The sequence below is a fragment of the Phascolarctos cinereus genome, unplaced genomic scaffold, assembly GCF_003287225.1.
Source record: "Phascolarctos cinereus isolate Bilbo 61053 unplaced genomic scaffold, phaCin_HiC Scaffold_4;HRSCAF=312, whole genome shotgun sequence".
Classification (NCBI taxonomy): Eukaryota; Metazoa; Chordata; class Mammalia; order Diprotodontia; family Phascolarctidae; genus Phascolarctos; species Phascolarctos cinereus.
In genome coordinates, this window is record NW_027555847.1 from 464,791,479 (window position 1) to 464,809,124 (window position 17,646).

A 17,646-nucleotide genomic window follows, 5' to 3' on the forward strand; every position below is an offset into this window, starting at 1 on the left:
ACCCTTATTAGAAAAGAAAGAAAACTGGAACTGGCTGGAAACTAAGACAAAAAGGACAGGGTAAAAGAAGGGGGGGGCTATCTGGGTGTGTTTGTGGATGGTGTTTAATGTCTTAGGAGTTCCTTCAAGAATCAACAAAGCTGAGGTGGGCTCATGGCACTCACTGAGCCACTCCCTAAAAGAGCGGCATATAAAGCCATACTAAATGCTTATATCAAAAAGCATCTGAGTTACACTGCTTTCCTAGAGGCACAACTAAAAGAGGAAGAAAGAGCTAATAGTTGTGAATAAGGTACTTTATGAATTTTAAAGTGACATATAAATGTAAGCTAATGTAATATAATTTAATGGCTTACATTTCTCTTATATCTATCCCTTCAGAGCCCAGCAGAGTGATGAACACAATATATTAGGTATTCAACAAATACTTCTTAATACTGATAATACAAATGTAAATACTCATCTCATTAAACAAAATCTACCACTTATAATTATCACAATTTTTTTAATGATTGCATTTATTTACTTAACATATATTATAGAACTTTAACTACCAAATAACAGCTGACTCTTACACAGCACTTTACAATTTACAGACCACTTTTTTTACAAAATGTGAGGTACATGTGAGTTTCCATTTTAAAACAGAGTTTCTAAGATGCCTGAAGCCAGTAGAGAAATCTTTTGAAGAATGAAGGGGGGAGGGGAGGGTTACTCTTTCAGGGACCTGGGATCAAGGCTAAGAATTAGTGAACCTGAGAGACTAAGTTCTTCATAGAACTGAAGACCGAGGGATGTCAATGGAGCGAAGAAAGAAAGAAGAGATTTTGGATGTCTCTTACCTAGGGTTCCCACATCTGGAGCTAAATGGTTGAAGAAATAGGTTCTAGACAGAATGAAACACCTAGCAGCGTCAAATAAATTGGCTAGAAAACTTAGAGCTTGACCTAGCATCTAGCCCAGAGAGAAGTGAAAAGATTTTTTAATACATCAAGAAAAGAGACTAAGAAGGCTAGTTTCTTGAACATTTACACAAAACACCAGGTTTAACTATGAAGGCTTACAAGCCTATAATCTTTCTTCACTTTTACTGTAAATTCCTTTTGTGCTTTCCATTAGTTTTTAGTACTTAAAACCCTTAAAAATACACACACAAAGTCTGTGTACTGTTCTAGAGCAAGGAAGAAGGGAAAAAGTTTGCATTTTCTTCCACAGACAGAAGTGAAGGAATCAAAGTTTAAAGGAGGAGGTGCCAAAGAAAAAACAGCAATGTGTACTGGTAAGCCAAATCCTGCCAGCTAGTACTGGTAGGTTTAAAAAAAAAAAAGTGTGAGGGTGAGGGATCAGTATAGTAGGTCTCATGGTATCATACCATAAAAGGGTTTTTTTGGTTTAAATTACTGATAATGTACTTTTTTTATCATCTGCTTCTTTCCCTCAAATATGCAAAAGAAACACAAGCTACTTTTTGTTCAGTTAACTGAGCTATTATAACATACTTATACTATACTTATAAGTATAATTTTCCACAAATAAGTCAATAATTTCCTATAACATAGAATTCATTAATCAACTGAATATTTCTCCTTCTACGTATCATCTAACAAAGTTTGACCTACTCGTGATTAACATGTTCATTTAAGTGGTGACAAATGGCATGCCAGATCACACATGAATTTACATTAACAGCAAGAATTCATGACACAGCAAAGACAGCAAATGTAATGCAGGAATCAAGACCAGAACTTTGATTACATTAATGAAATACTTAATGATGTATGGAACATCATCTTGCTATAAACAAGAAAAGTTACAATTACTACATTCTTCAACAACACAAAAAAACACTTGTTCTAATTGGTCGAGGAGCAGTCAGAGGTGTGCTGATAAATGTTTAACATTTAACATTAATATCTTCAAAACACACTAGCACACTTTAACACTTAATCGGCACTGTTAAAATTTTCTCTGTCACTTTCTTAAATCTAAACAACAAAACTATGATTTGTAGTGTTTGCCAATTTCCAAGGCACTCACGCTGAAAATTTAACAAACCGCTCTCAACAGGAAGCAGGAACTAGTTCCAGCACACTCCTGCAGCAGCAATCTCAAACACAAAAACTACAAGCTACTAATTTTAAGAACATACAGGAGGTTGCAATATTTTAGGTACTCTACCTTTCTTTTTGCCTGTGTAATACCCTAAAGTCAAGAAAAACAAGTAATTGATAAAAGGCATTTAAAGTTCTTTTCCTTCATATGAAAAATAATGTTCTAATTAAAATAAGGAGATAAAATGCAGCAGAGATAAATTCAAGACCTAGAAGTGAGAATATTTTGATAATTTCCAATTATTTTACAAATGTATACAAAGCTTAATAGTTTACAAATTAAAATGGACTTGTTTTGGTACTTATTATGAATCTTAAGTTTTAATATATTTTATACTAGTGAATAAACTGCATTTAAAAGAGTTTATATTCAATAAAATAGGTGAAAAAATTAGGCCAAAAATTCAACAGTACAGTGGCTAAACAACTACATGGCTACTTATGTTTACCATACTATTTTAAAGGCAGAAAATGATTCATAACAAAAACTGTTACTGTGATCAAAAACAAATCAATAAGAATCTATCATGAAAAATCACAAGAGTTATTTCAAAACATATCATATTTTAAAGGAAATGTGAAATCAAGATGCAGAATCTCGTTTAAAATTGTACAACTTACTACTCTGTATCAGGTAAGCAAACCTACAGCATTCATCGGTACTCTACCATCTCTCTAATGTGCAGTCTGATTTTGCCTACTACTATTTCTTTCTTCTATCCCCAATTTTTTCTTCCCTATGTTTGTTTTCAGCTTTTCATTGCCATCTACATGCATAACTAAGCTCAGCAAGCAGCACCTCAGCACTTAGGGTTTTCAGAGCAAACATTAAATATTTTTGGATGAAAGCAGTCCTACTCAAAAATTTTTAACTTATGCTACTGCTGCCATCTTGAAGCTTAATATCCATCTTTATTAAAAGAATCTTTACCTGAGTAAGATACCGTCTGTAATCTTGCCGAAGTTCTTCCTTTAGCTTATGTTTCTTCCTTTCATAGTCTTCACCAAGAGGTAAACTCAATCCATAGTTAATCCCTGCGAAATATAAAATTCACTTTCAATGCACTCTTGACAGAATACAACAGTTTGGGAAACAAAGCCCACTTATATCTATCTTTTGATTACTAGCAAGCCTCAACTATTTTAATCTTTGAACCACAATCAAGTTGGCAAAATAAAACCAAAGAAAAATAATGCATTTAATGTCATGTAATTTGACTATCATTTTGTGAAAGAAAACTCTAAGAATCTCAGTTTATCTATCTCCAATTCTAAAAGGACATGGAATCAACATGTATTTTTTTATGGGGAAGCTTACATAAATAAATTTGTTAAAAATATTTTCCTTAGAAAATATATTTATGATCTTCAGCAGCTTCATCTTAAAATAATTTAAACCACTGGCTTTGAAAAAAACTACCATTTCATAGAAACTGAACATTTCCTTCAAAAATGATACTTAAAAATATTCACTTAAGTGAGCTTTAAAATTAGGTTACATACTTTTCAAATGTTAATTTTTATTATAAAAGACTATATCAAGCACAGGTGACAGATGACTATTCTTTTCAGGTTTTTGAAGGCCTTCCCTCTTTCTCTGTCCTTACTAGATACAAAAATATAATTTCAAATATTTTCATTTTTAACAAAATTGAAGATTTTCCAGCAAGGACTACAGTTAAGATAACTAGCTACAGTGTATATGTTGCCATTGATATCATTTCTGTGCCTTGTTCCTCACAAAGCAACTAAAGAATGGCAATTTGTCATAGGCATGACATATCACTGCTTTATTACATCATTAAAATATTTCAGAAATTTAGCCAAAGAGCTATAACTTACAATGGATGCTCACTAGCTTTTACATTTTTATACAACATATAACTTTTATGTGTTGTGTATCTATATGTATATGAATACATATATAACTGGCTTTTATATTTTTATACAACATATGACATGTGTTATTATACAACATGTATTATCCAATTTTCTTCATTATCACTTTGTTGCCATGTTGATTTCTGAACTGCTCATATATCATATCTCCTATCACCTTAAAATAAACTGTGTATTATCAACACACACTTCCCTAAAGTAATGCCTGTTACTCATGCTGCTAATAATTCTCTTTCAAGAGTCTAAAGTCTTCTATAACCAAAAAGCATTAACTATCCATTTTTGGTTGAATAGCCAGCAGCCTTCCCCTAAAATCAAGAAAACTAAACCTCACTCTGGAGAAGTACTAGTATCTACTTTAAGAGAGTAAAAAGACTTTTTATTCTGAATCTCATCCAAAACAGAGGAAAATAGCATGAAAAAAATTTTTATTTTTCTATTTTGACATTTAGATAAATTTTTACCCAAAAACAAAAGCACAATAACTATGAGCTAAAGTTAAATATATGATCATAACAAAGGCTTTGTTGTGCAATGACACTATATGCTAAGCTAGCTAGCTCATAGCAGGAAGAGTAGACAAACTATTCACATCTCTCAGAGAAGTACAAATGTTATATTAAGCAATGTTATATTTTTACACGTATCTAGGAAGTTCCTTTAAGTTTATTTTCACTTATCAAGTCTATCTAACTGCCTTTCAATATTAAATTCAGATGTTACTTATAACGCTGTTATTTTTTCAGCTCTACCTTACTAATAATTACGTAATTCTAAACAGTGTTTCACCTCTGAATTTAAGACATTATTTGTGAGGAACTTCATCAACATTCAGTGGCCTCACAGGTAAAATATTGAATAAAATTAAAAGTATGTAGAATAAGCTTATTTTTTCCATGTTTTAGCACTTCAAGCTGAACAATAACCATGACAGGCTAAATTTGCTTAACAATCTAAAGAAATATAGAGACCTACTAATTCAATGGTTGTCTTCTGATGGTTCTAGTATCAGGTAATGCTTAAGGGTCATTTTATGGTCATTTGTAGTGATAATACTTCACAAAGTAAAACATCAATGACCCCAAAAGAGTGAAGATTAAGTTTCATAAGTATGACCAAGCAAACACTAGTATTTACTTTGTACAGCAATTATGAGTTATGTAAAATCAATTTATAAGACTAATGTATAAATCATTCCTGAGGGGTAACTGAGATATGTATTTTTTAAATTAAAATTTATTTTTTCAGATAGGCATTATATTCAATCCAATACATTTCAAAATGCCTACTATGAACAAAGCACTATGCTAAGGAGGCACAGCAGATACAAAGACAAAAATAAAGAACACTTCCTGCCCTCAAGGGGTTTTTACATTCTACCAGGAAGATACAATACTGACACAGAAAAGAAAACATGAAACAACTAGGAGGATCAGGGAAAGATTCACAGAAAAATGGCATGTGAGCTGAAGGAAGATAAGGATTCTAAGAGTCTGCCATAAAAAAGAGAGAATTAATTCTCTAAGAGGGCTTGTACAAATTCTTGGGAATAAGATAGAATCAGAAAGCCTCAAAGTGTTCAGGAAGGTGGAGAGCTAGGGAAAAACTTCAGCATCTTCCAGAGAAGCAATGCTCAGACAAAGACAGTAATCAGGAGTCCAGTAGCTCCAAAGTCCCCAGCATTCTGTTCTGGAATGCCAAGGAGAGAGGTCTGAAGATGCACCGCTATGAACCTCCAAAACTGAGGCAGGTTAGAAATCAGCACAGCAACCCAGAGGACTCAGAGTGACAACAAACCTCACCCAATTCAGGAACCAAAGCAGGAAAGATAAGTAAATAGAAGAAACCCAACCGGAATCATTAACTGTTGTAGTTATACAGATTTAAAGATACTCCAAAAAGAGAAAGTAACTCTATAACAACTACAAGCAATGACTTAAGTAAAAAACTGATTTTCTATAAGGTCTGTATAAATAAATACTCAGAAGATTAAGCAAGAAATAAAGGAAATAAAAGTTCTAAAGGAAAGAACTGGAAGGAGCATAAGTAACTTAAAACAAGTGGTTGATCTTATCTAAGTAACAGAATCTCTAAAACTAGATTAGACCAAACAGAAATCAATGATTCCATGAAAAAGCAAAAAATATAGAACAAGATCAAAAGACTGAGGAATAGATGAAAATAGAAGATATATGATATAAAAAACAACTGGCCTTGGAAAAAAAAGAAGGAATAATCTAAAATTTATTCAATTCTGTAAAGGCCAATTGCTCCTTATAATGAATGGTATGCATATTCATAGAAAGTAGACATGGATCAGAGGTATATATAGTCTGTAGTTATGGTCTCTGACCAAACTGTGGAATTTTTTTTTAAGCACAGACATTATATTTCAAGAAATTACAAATTAAAATTGCCCACATCTTTTTTTTAGAATATGAGGCCAAAGTAAAGAATCCACTGACAATCTCCTGAAAGGAATTCCAAAAAGGAAAGTCCCAGAAATATCATAGCCAGAATCAAGAATCAAAGAATACAATACCGCAAGCATTAAAAAAAAAAAGTAGTCCTGGAGAGACCGGGAAGCTAATCTATAAATGGAGATCTTGAATATAATTCCAAAAGGCAAAAGATATAGGCTTACAACCAAGAATAACTCTGCAAAGATGAATATAATCTTACAGGAGAAAAAAATGGAACTTTAATAGAAGATTTTCAAGTATTCCCAATTAAAAAAGACTACACCTGGAACTTTGAAATAAACACAAGAGTTGAAAGAAACACAGAAAGCCAAATTTATTTGAGTAAATGGAAGGAGCTATAGGCAATATAGTGCAAAAATTCTAATAGGGAATAACAGACATACTTCTTCAGAATGTTAAGGTTTCTGAAGGGTATTGAGGAAGTTAAAAAAGCAAAACAGAAGATCTGGGGGTAGATTGGTTCTGTTCTGATGGTTTGAAGAGAAGAAAGAGATGGGAAGGTAAAAAGAGAAATACATTACTGCAGAAAGGAAGAAGCAGCTATTCTTCCTAAGTGGAGCGTGTGAGAAAAGCACACAAATGTGGAGAAAGGGATGAGGAAGAAGGCCCCAAATAAACCTCTCACCTGACATGACCAAAAAAAGGGTTGAATACATTCACATATACACCACACACAAATGCCCCCTCCAAGAATTCAGTATAGAAATACATGAGAGGTTGGAGAATATCAGGAAGGAAATGGCAACAAGCAAAACAAACGTCCTGATCCTGAAGAGACTAAGGAAAATGAAAGAAAGGGAGAAAAGAATGAGAGTCTAAGGTGTTCGCTATTGATTAAGGAATGCCTGAACAAACAGTGGTATATGAACACATGTAATGGAATATATTATTGTGCCACAAGAAAGAACAAAAGACACTTATTTTAGAGAATCCTCAGCAATATGAAATGATGCAGTCAAGAGGGCAGAACCACAAGAATTTGCACAAGAACACTGACACCTCTGCAAAACTTTAGAACTCTGGTCAAAGCAATGACCAGGCAGGACCTCGAGGGACGTATCTGACTCACCTTCTGACAGAGTAGGCATATATTCAAGGTACAGAAAGAGAAAAATATGTTTTGATGTGGCCACTTTGTGGATTCATTTTGCTTGACTATGCTTGTTTCTTACAAAGGTTGTTTTTTTTTTCCTTTCACCTTTTATTTGGGTAGGGGGATGGAGGAGTAGGGATTAGCAATAGTGATTAAAAAAAAAAGAGCGCCATTGAAACATTTTTTAAATGCACAGGAGAAATTAGATGGAAGTTCAGAAGGAAGGACAGACAGCAGGACTGTCTAGAAAGATATAGGTAGAATTTATTATGTACTTTTTTTTAAATCACGTTATGTGTAATGCAAACTTCAGTTTCTTTTTTATGTTCATTTAATACGTTTTTCCCAATTACACATAAAAACAATCTTTAACATTTGGGTTTTTTTTAATTTTGAGTTCCAAATTCTGTTCCTCCCTCCACTGCCTCCCATTTCATTGAGAAGGTAAGCAATTTAATAAAACATATTTCTGTATTAGTCATGTTGTGAAAGAAAACAGACCAAAAAAAAGAAAAGAAAGTTAAAAAAAAAAGTATGCTTCAATCTGCATTCCAACTGTGATCAGTTCTTTCTCTGGAGATGGATAGCATTTTTCACCCTAAGTCCTTGAAATTGTCTGGGATCACTGTATTATTGTGAGAATAGCTAAGTCATTTACAATTGATCATCATACAATATTGCCGTTACTGTGTACAATGTTCTACTTCTGCTTACTTCACTTTGCATCAGTTCATGTAAGTCTTACTTGGTTTTTCTGAGAGAATCCTGCTCATCACTTCTTCTAGTACAATAGTATTCCATCATAATCATGTACCACAATTTGTTTGGCCATTCCATCCCCTCAATTTCCAAATCTTTGCCACCACAAAAAGAGCTGCTATAAAAATTTTTGTACATATACATCTTGTTCCTTTTTTTTTTCATCTTTTTGGGATACAGACCTGGTAGTGGGATTGCTGGGTGGTGCATGGTTTTATAGCCCTTTGGGCATAGTTCCAAATACTCTTCAAAATGGTTGGATCAATTCATAACCGTGCCAATAGTGCATTAGTATCTCAATTTTCCCACATCCCCTCTAACATCTGTCATTTTCCTTTTCTGTCATATCAGCAAATCTGATAGGTATTGGGGGGGCACCTCAAAGTTGTTTTAATTTTCATTTCTCTACTCAATAGTGATTTAGAGCATTTTTTCATATGAATATAGATAAAATTTGATTCCTTCATCTGAAAACTGCTTCTATCACTTATCAATTAGGGAACAGCTCTTTTTTTTTATAAATTTGATCAAATTCTTCTTATTTTTGAAATGAGGCCATTGTCAGAGAAAAAATTCACAGTTTCATATGGAATCCTCTTTTCGTGTTCTGCTATATATATGGAAATGCTCTTTTTGGTGCTCAAGTTCAGATTCAGAATTAAAAATTTTTTTTAAGTATCAAAGAATTAATTATAGAAAAGCTGATGAGAAATTAAATGACTGGGATTAAATTAAATAGAATTAACATTAGAAAATATTACATTCTTATTTTAGAATAGCTGTATAATAAATACCTTCATTTAATGTGAATTTCTCCTTTATGCGGGCTATTTTGCAGTTCATACTTTGTGGTAGTTACATACTATATATAATGTGTGTGCATAATTGTTCTTTTCATCTTGTATTTTTGACCCAATTCTGCCAAATACATTTTGAAGTTATTTCTTAAACTATTTTTCAGAAAGACTGCAAAATATATAATGCTATCTAAACATGAAGATAACATCAGCAGCAGCAGAATATGAGTTTTCAATTTTAATGCCATAGTAGTAAAAGAGACAGACCATCCATTCATGTTTCTTGCCAGTTCCTTCTTATAATGAATGGCATGCCTGACCTCAGAAAATAGATATGGGTTAAAGATGTAGAGTCTTCAGTCATGGACTCAGACCCAAACGAAGACTAAATCTTGGCATCATTATTATAGCTCTAGTTCATGATAATGAAGTAACAATATCACTACTTTATACTTAGTCTCTTCAGAATAATTTAAAATATTATTAAAAATAATTTATATTCAGACACTCACATTTATACATATACACGTTAAATAAAGTATGTTCTGTTGAGTTAAAATGTAGCACTGTCTCCAAACACCTCATCTCAACTGTTCAATAATCAATTCAATAAATCAGACTATGTATGCACAATGCTTTACAAACCTTTAAGTACTATATAAGTGTAAACTATTTTCTATAAGTCATTTAAAATAACACTAACAATAGTAATAATAATGATAGCTAACATCTGTATAATGCTTACTTTGTGCCAGGCACTATGCTAAGTGCTTTATAAATATTACCACATTTGATCTTCACAACAACCCTGGGAGGTAGGAGCTACTATTTTTCCTATTTAAAATTGAGGAAACTGAAACACACAGAGGTTAAGTGACTTGCCCAGGGTCACACACAAATATAAAGGCATATCTGAACTCAGGTCTTCCTGACAAGTCTGGCTCTATCTTTACCTTTTTATCTACTGCATTACCCAGCACAAACGAAATAATGATGTAAGCATGATTAAAACCATATTGTTAATACAATTATGTTAATTTCATTACAAGAGAAGAAAAGTTTATGTATACATATTGTGATATGGTTTTCAGTTATTAATATGGTCTTTCCATCACTTAGTAGTATGCCATAAGACATAATTATTTCTTTCATTTTTAAACTGAAAAAACCTTATCTTAACCTTACTTATATTCTGAACAAAAAAAACACCTATTCTATTTATAATGTAATCTATGGTTGAGTTGATATTTGCTATGGTTTTAGTAAATTAAAACAAAGCTAGTACCACATTAAGTGGTACCAAAATGATTAGTAAAGGTGTAATTTTACAAGTAGATTGCATTATAAAGATAACAGAAGGGAGAGAGTTACTAAAATTCAAAAATGAAACACATCTGAAAAAGCAAACCTCTTGCACCAGCTAGACTAGATATTAACAATTTCTTAAGTATTAAAGCACTTAAACAACATACCTAAAGAGCCTTTGTTCTCTTGACAATTTGGTGGTATGTTTTCTTTGGCCATGGAGATTAATATTTTGCTATTTTCTGAAAGCTTTTCTACAGCATTGCTCTGGGGAAAAAAAGACAATCCATTTAAGGAGGGAAATAATCACAAAACATTTAATACGTCTTTATGTCTTTCACTTTTTTTACATTATAAAGTTTAATTATCAAAATACATTGTTTCAATATTGTAATGAATGATAATAATGTTATATGACTTTTCCAAAGCACCATGAACTAATATTAAACATTTTAATCATCCATGCTTAAGTACTTTAAAACATCATTATAAAAATATTTGCAATTCCATAGATTCATATATCCTATGCATCAAATGATTTCTCAAATGTATTTACAAATTGCATAGCTTTTTGTTGTTCAGTCTTTTTTTTCAATCATATCCAACTCTTCATGACCCATCTGGGGTTTTTTTGGCAAAAAGATACGGGAGTAGTTTGCCATTTCCTTCTCCAGCTCATTTTACAGATGAAGAGAATGAGGCAAACAGTATTAAGTAACTTGCTCAGGGTCATACAACTATTAAGTAAGTGTCTGAGGCCAGATTTGATCTCAGGAAGACAAATCTTCCACACTCCAGGCCCAGCACCCTATTCACTGCACCACCTAGTTATTCTATCACATAGCTACCACTTTGTAATTCAGAGATATTAGAAGAGAAATTATCTTTGTACCATGAAATAACATGATAATGTGATTCTAAATATGAGACATCATTAATAATTTTTTAAATCTCCTAAAAGATTCATTTTTGCCATTCTACAAATTGCTTTTAAGATGTTAACAGAGCCAAAAATTTCCTAAAATACAAATAAAAAAATTTTATTTTTTACAAAATTTTGGTACTTGAAAATTATTTGTAGTCATTAGCTTCAACCTCATTGCTTTTATGAAACATAATTTTGACAACTGTATCTATGACAGAAGTCAGAAACACTGAGATTCGAAACAGTTTAAAAGTTTACTTAGAACTAAGTTTATCCTGCGGCAGCTAGGTGGCACAGGACAGAGCACCAGCCCTGGAGTCAGGAGGACCTGAGTTCAAATCCGGTCTCAGACCAGACACTTGACACTTGCTAGCTGTGTGACCCTGGGCAAGTCATTCTAAAATTTGAGTTAAGTCAGATGCTTTAGTATTAAGATGATATTGGAATCTAACTTTTTCCTCCAACTTTTTACAATGGTAGTAGAACTCTTCAATTTAAACAACACTTGGTAGTAAAATACTTTTAAATCATATTTTTAATGCCTATGGTTATTTATGCTAAATAACATAAGGTTGATTTTGTAAATCTCATATTTCCAAATCAATTTTATAACATCTCTAACAATATCACAAACAACTCACTACAAAGGTGGTTTCTGCTTCCTATGTTTTATAACAGGAAGAAATGTTAACTAATGGCTCACCACTTAAGTAAGCAGCTTCACAACAACTTTAATTTTCTTCATTAACAGTATATTTGGGATTATTTCAGTTTATCAAATTTTTACTTAAAATTGAGAGTTCTGACTTAAAATTTCCTGTTTTATTTTTCAATGTCTTTATCATTCTAACAGAACGATTTTTAAATTGGTAACATAACAGGCACTGAACAACAAAACTACCAGAAGTTAACATGAACCAGAGATAGATATCACCATTCTACCTTTATGTCCATATAAGGAGGGTCTTTTTCCAACTCAGCTTTGTCTTTTGTCAGTTTAGCCTTTTGATCTTCAATAAACTGATCTAAATTATCAGCCATTCTTCAGATTCTAAAAATAAATTAAAAATAACACGATATTAAATATATGTTATGCCAATATGCATATCCTTACTACTATTTTTAAACCTTAAGCAATCCACATTTGGCATTCAATTTAGCTTATTTATTAACTTGAAAACTTCAAATGAAAAGCTGGACCAATTGAGATATTATACATAAAACACTTTGTAAACTTTCAAATATTACATAAATGAAATTTGGCATTCAATTTAGCTTATTTATTCCCTTGAGAATATCAAATGAAAAGATGCATCAACTAAAATAATATACATAAAAGAATTTGGAAACATTCAAGTATTTTATAAATGTTAGCTATGACTTATTCTTATCAAAAGATTCACTCAATCAATCAACAAGTCTTTATCAAATACCTACTGCATGCCACACATGGTGCTAGGTGCTGGGGACACAAAAACAAATATGGAACAACCCCTGCCTTCAAGAAACTTGTATTCTATCAAAGGAGACAAAATATGCATGTATAAGTATGTGTATGTATATACAAATGTGCACAGGCACATGCATATACACATACACACATAAATAGAGAATTAAGAAAAGTCAGCCAACAAACATTTATGTTTAAGACTACTATCACGCACTGTACTGAGTGCTGTAGGTAGAAAAAAGACAAAAGATAGTCCTTGGTCTCAAGAAGCTCATGGTCTAATGGAGCAAACAATATGTGAACAATTACTGACAAATAAATATATACAGGATAAAATGGAGGGAACAAAAAACAGGGGGAAGACCCAGCATCAAGGAAGGATTGGAAAAGCCTTCTGCAGAAGGCAGGAATTTAGTTGAAGCTTAAAAGAAGCCCAGGAAGTCCCGCCTTCTGCAGAAGGCTCTGAAACCTTGAAAAATAAAGATTCTTAGAGGAGGAGCAGAGTAGAATGTATGCCAAGTGCTGAGGACTTACATACAAAGGTATCAAGATAACAGATAAGTGTTAAATCTTAGGAAATAAGACCAGTTCAGTAGGACTGAAACAATGGATAATGAGAATTGGAAAGGTAGGTTGGGGCACAGTTGTTAAGTTATATTTTATTAAAAAAGGTTTTGTACAAATAAAACTAATGAAGAAAAAATTTTAAATGCAGATAAATCAAAAAAAAATCTTTGCAGCAAGTTTCTCTGATAAAGGTCTCATTTCTAAGACACAGGAACTGATTCAAACTTATAAGGAAGGATATGAACAGTCATCAGTTTTCAAAGGAAGAAATTCAACCTATCAAGAGTAACAGGAAAAAATGTTCTAAATCACTATCAGAGAAATGCAAATTAAAATACCTCTGAGGTACCACCTCACATCTATTAAATTGGCAAAGCTTATCAAAAAAATAGGAAAATGTCAAATACTAGAGGGGCTATGGGAGAACAGGTATATTGTTGCACTGTCGATGGAACTGTGAATTGATCCAGCCATTCTGGAAAGCAATATGAAATTATTCTCAAAACACTACTACACTGTGCATGCCCTTTGACCCAGCAATACTATTACTACATCTATACTCCAAAGAGATCAAAGAATAAGCAAAAAGACATATCTATGTATATATATGTATATGTATATACATACAGACATATATATGTGCGTATGTGCGTGTGTGTATCAGCTCTTTTTGTGGCAGCAACGAACTGGAAAGTGGGGGGGGGCTCATCATTTGAGGAATGACTGTACAAGTTATAGCACTGAATGCTGGTATATCACCAGGTACTGTAAGAAATGATGAAGGGGATGCTTTCAGAGAAACATGGGAAAACTTATACGAACTGATTCAGAGTGAAGTGAGAAGAACAATTTATATAATAATAACATTTATGGTGAAAACAACTTTGAAAGACTTCTTAGAACTCTGAGCAACACAATGATCAAACATAATTCCAGAGGACTCATGATTAAACAAGCTACTACATATCCTGGTGATGGACTCAGAATGCAGATTAAGATATATTTGTTTGGAGACAGCCAATGCAGGAATTTGTTTTACTTGACTATACATATTTGTTACAAGAGCTTTGTTTTTCTTTTTCTTTGGGAGAAAGGAGTGGGAAAGAGAAGAAAAATTTTTAACTGAAAAAAAATTTTTTTAATATTTATATTTCATCTTGGGGTCAATAAGTAGCCAACAAAGTGTTTTGAATAGAGGAGTGACAGGTTCACTTTAGCAGTGATGGGAAGGAGGGATTAAACTGGAGAGAAACTTGAAGCATGGAGAACAATTAGGAATCTATTGCAGTATTCCAGTTAAGGGGGTGATGGCTAAGTGAATGGAGAAGGGGATAAATACGAAAAAATAGTATGGAAGTAGAAATGAAAAGATTTGGCATCTTGATCCGAAATGCAGACAACACCAAGACTGTGAACCTGGGTAACTGGAAGAACACTGGTGCCCTCGATGGAAATTGGGGATTTCAGAAGGGGAGAGGGCTTGTGGAGAAAGAAAACTAGTTAAGTTTTGGTTATCTTGAGTTTAAGATGCCTATGAGGCAATCCAGTTTAAAATATTCAACAGGCCAGTGGAGATACAACTAAATACAACACATCTAGAGTTTAGGAAAAAGTCAAGCGACAGACAAACAGAAAGACAGATGGATAAATTTGAAAGTCATTTGCATAGAGATAACAATAAAACCCAAGTCTCAGGCAAAGGGTGCTAACACACTGTTTTTTAGACCATCTACAAACATTAACTTAACTGCTACTCACTCTAAATTTGAAGATTTTTTCTCCAAAAATAAATGAGATGACTAGAGATACTGAACCACATCAAAGCTGACATTCTTGCGGTAACATGAAACCAGAAGACATAAGGAAATTATAGCTAAATAAAGCATGGTTCATAGGTCCCAAAGGTAGCAAAGAATAAAAGAGTTGGTGGGGCTGGATTTATTGTGTGCTCTAAAAGAAGAAACATCATTTCATAGTATATTTATCTCACCTTGTAATTATAAGAATAAATAAAAAGGCCACCATGGGATTCAAATTCTGCTTGAACTCACTACCTATGACAAGATTTACTTATCCTGTAAGATGAGGAGATTGGGCTAGATGACTTCTCAAAGTCCTTCCAGCTTGTATATTTGAAAATGAATATGATATAAAAACAAAAGATATCAACAAACATTTTTAGAAGTTCCAGACTCACCTATTTAAACAAGCTATTGGCACCAGGCAAAAAAGGCAAAGTGCAGAGAAGTACAGGCTTAATTCTGATTATCACTACTTGGACAAGTTTAACTGTTGTAAAACAGTCACCACAACAAGAAAGCCAAAAGATTCCAGGAACCACCTTTCAGAAAACATAAGATCTTTTTCAAGTGAAGAGTCATGGCAACCTACGTGGGAGGTGGAAGGGGAGGCTACTTAAAGAAAGCTTAGCAGGATACTCAACTACACTAGATCACTTTAGTTTAAATTTATAGAGGCAAATAAATAAATACAAAATGGTACAGATTTGACAAAATTTTTGAAGGACTCTACTCTCAACAACAATGACTCTGTGCTATATGAGGAAGCAGAAATGACCTTTAAAAGGATAAATTCACAAGGGGTGGAGAACCCAACCAAATACACACAAGTGCAAGTTTGAAGCAAAGCAATTTCGAAGGCACTCAGATACCAACTTTTAAGCTATCTAAAGGAGTAAAAGATACACAAAAGCATGGGGGGAAAGGAGAGACTCACAAGCGGTATTAATACAAAAAAAAAAACTGACCACAGATTGACAGAGAAGTATAGAAAAAATAGCAGTTTGCTGTTATTGTTTTGTCTAATTGCCAAAAAACATCTGGCCTTAGAGGCTTTCCTCCAAAAAGATGTTTCTCATGTATGCCATAGAAGTATGCATGCCGAAGCAGGAATTTGGAAATCTGTTTTGCTTGATTATGCATATTTGTTGCAAGGATAGTGTTTCTATTTCTTTTCCAGTGGGAGGGGGGGGGTGGAGGGGAGAGATGGTACCAGACTGGGATACCAAAAAAAATAATTTTTTGTCCATTTAAAAAAAAAGAAAATAATACTTAAAAGAAAAAAGAATTGACTAGAAAACACTAGTCTCCAAACTAGGGGCCATGGCATGATCACAAAGAGTATGTGGAACAAGAAGTACAGAAAGATAGTTCATATCCATTTTACCCCTGAAGGATTTTGAGGCTGTCTCTAACAACCACACTATTCTTTTTATCCTTTTATCTATCCAGCAATCCCTATTTCCCTTCCTACTACTGCCTTCCCGTGGCTGAGCAAACTCCCAACCTCTCCCTGCTCTCTAGGAGATGGTCCCTCCTTCAGGAAGTTAAGCACCCACACCAACAGTTGTACAGGCCAGATAGCACTCCTCCTCCCCCAGCATACCCACACCCACAAACCCCAGATTACACTGTGTTAGTTTAAGCAGGGGCCCCTTGAAGGAGCTCGTTCTGTGCTCCAGGACAAAATACACACCTCTTTCAATTATCTATTTCTGTCAAGAAGCTTTTCTAGTTGGAAACATGGGTGTCACACTCTCTCTCACCCCATATATCCACTCAGGTGCCAAATCTTAAAGTTTCTCAAATCTGCCCCTTTTCTCCATACCAACCTAATTGAATGCTTTACCCCTTCTCACCTGGGGTCTTCTAATTATTCTCCCTGCCTCAAGATTCTCTCCCTCTCAAATCCCTGCCCCACACAGCTGCCAAACTCATTTTCCTAAAGCATAGATCTGGCCATTTCATTCTAGTGCTCAACCAAGGTGACTCCCTACCGACACTTGGAGAAAATGCTATTTCTTCCTTATCTCAACCTTTTTAATTTCTTTGTATAAATTTCATAATGCATATAATTATTCGCACAACAGCACATGCACACTTATGTAATTTGTTAATAAATATGCATCTAGTGTAGTTGAACGCCTAAAAAATTTTACTGATGGAATGCAGAATCAAAAACGTTTGCTTAAAAAAAAAAGAAAAAGAAAAAAAAGGGGCAGCTAGGTGGCTCAGTGGATAAAGCACCGGCCCTGAAGTCAGGAGGACCTGGGTTCAGATGTGACCTCAGACCAAGCACTGGACACTTACTAGCTGTGTGACCCTGGGCAAGTCACTTAACCCCAATTGCCTAAAAAAAAAGAAAAGAAAAAGAAAAAAGTTTGGAAACTATGGGACTAGAAGGAAGAAAGTGAGCTATCCCATATGCTAAGAAGTTATCTAAACCTTCCAACAAGCC

The 17,646-nt window shown here is 33.6% G+C and overlaps 1 protein-coding gene across 15 annotated transcripts in view; it reads right to left on the minus strand.

Moving 5' to 3' along the window:
* CSPP1 (centrosome and spindle pole associated protein 1) overlaps window positions 1–17,646 on the minus strand; it is a 141,288-nt gene that overhangs the window by 117,133 nt on the left and 6,509 nt on the right. For all 15 annotated transcript variants that reach the window (XR_013486215.1, XM_078153368.1, XM_078153367.1 and 12 more), the window contains exons 2-4: window positions 12,315–12,423; window positions 10,615–10,714; window positions 3,043–3,146 (exon numbers count right to left, since the gene is read on the minus strand). Coding sequence is in view for 14 of the 15 variants with exons in the window: in XM_078153368.1 (XP_078009494.1) it covers window positions 3,043–3,146; window positions 10,615–10,714; window positions 12,315–12,413 (303 nt within the window). In the remaining variant the exon portion in view is untranslated. The remainder of the gene's footprint in view (window positions 1–3,042; window positions 3,147–10,614; window positions 10,715–12,314; window positions 12,424–17,646) is intronic.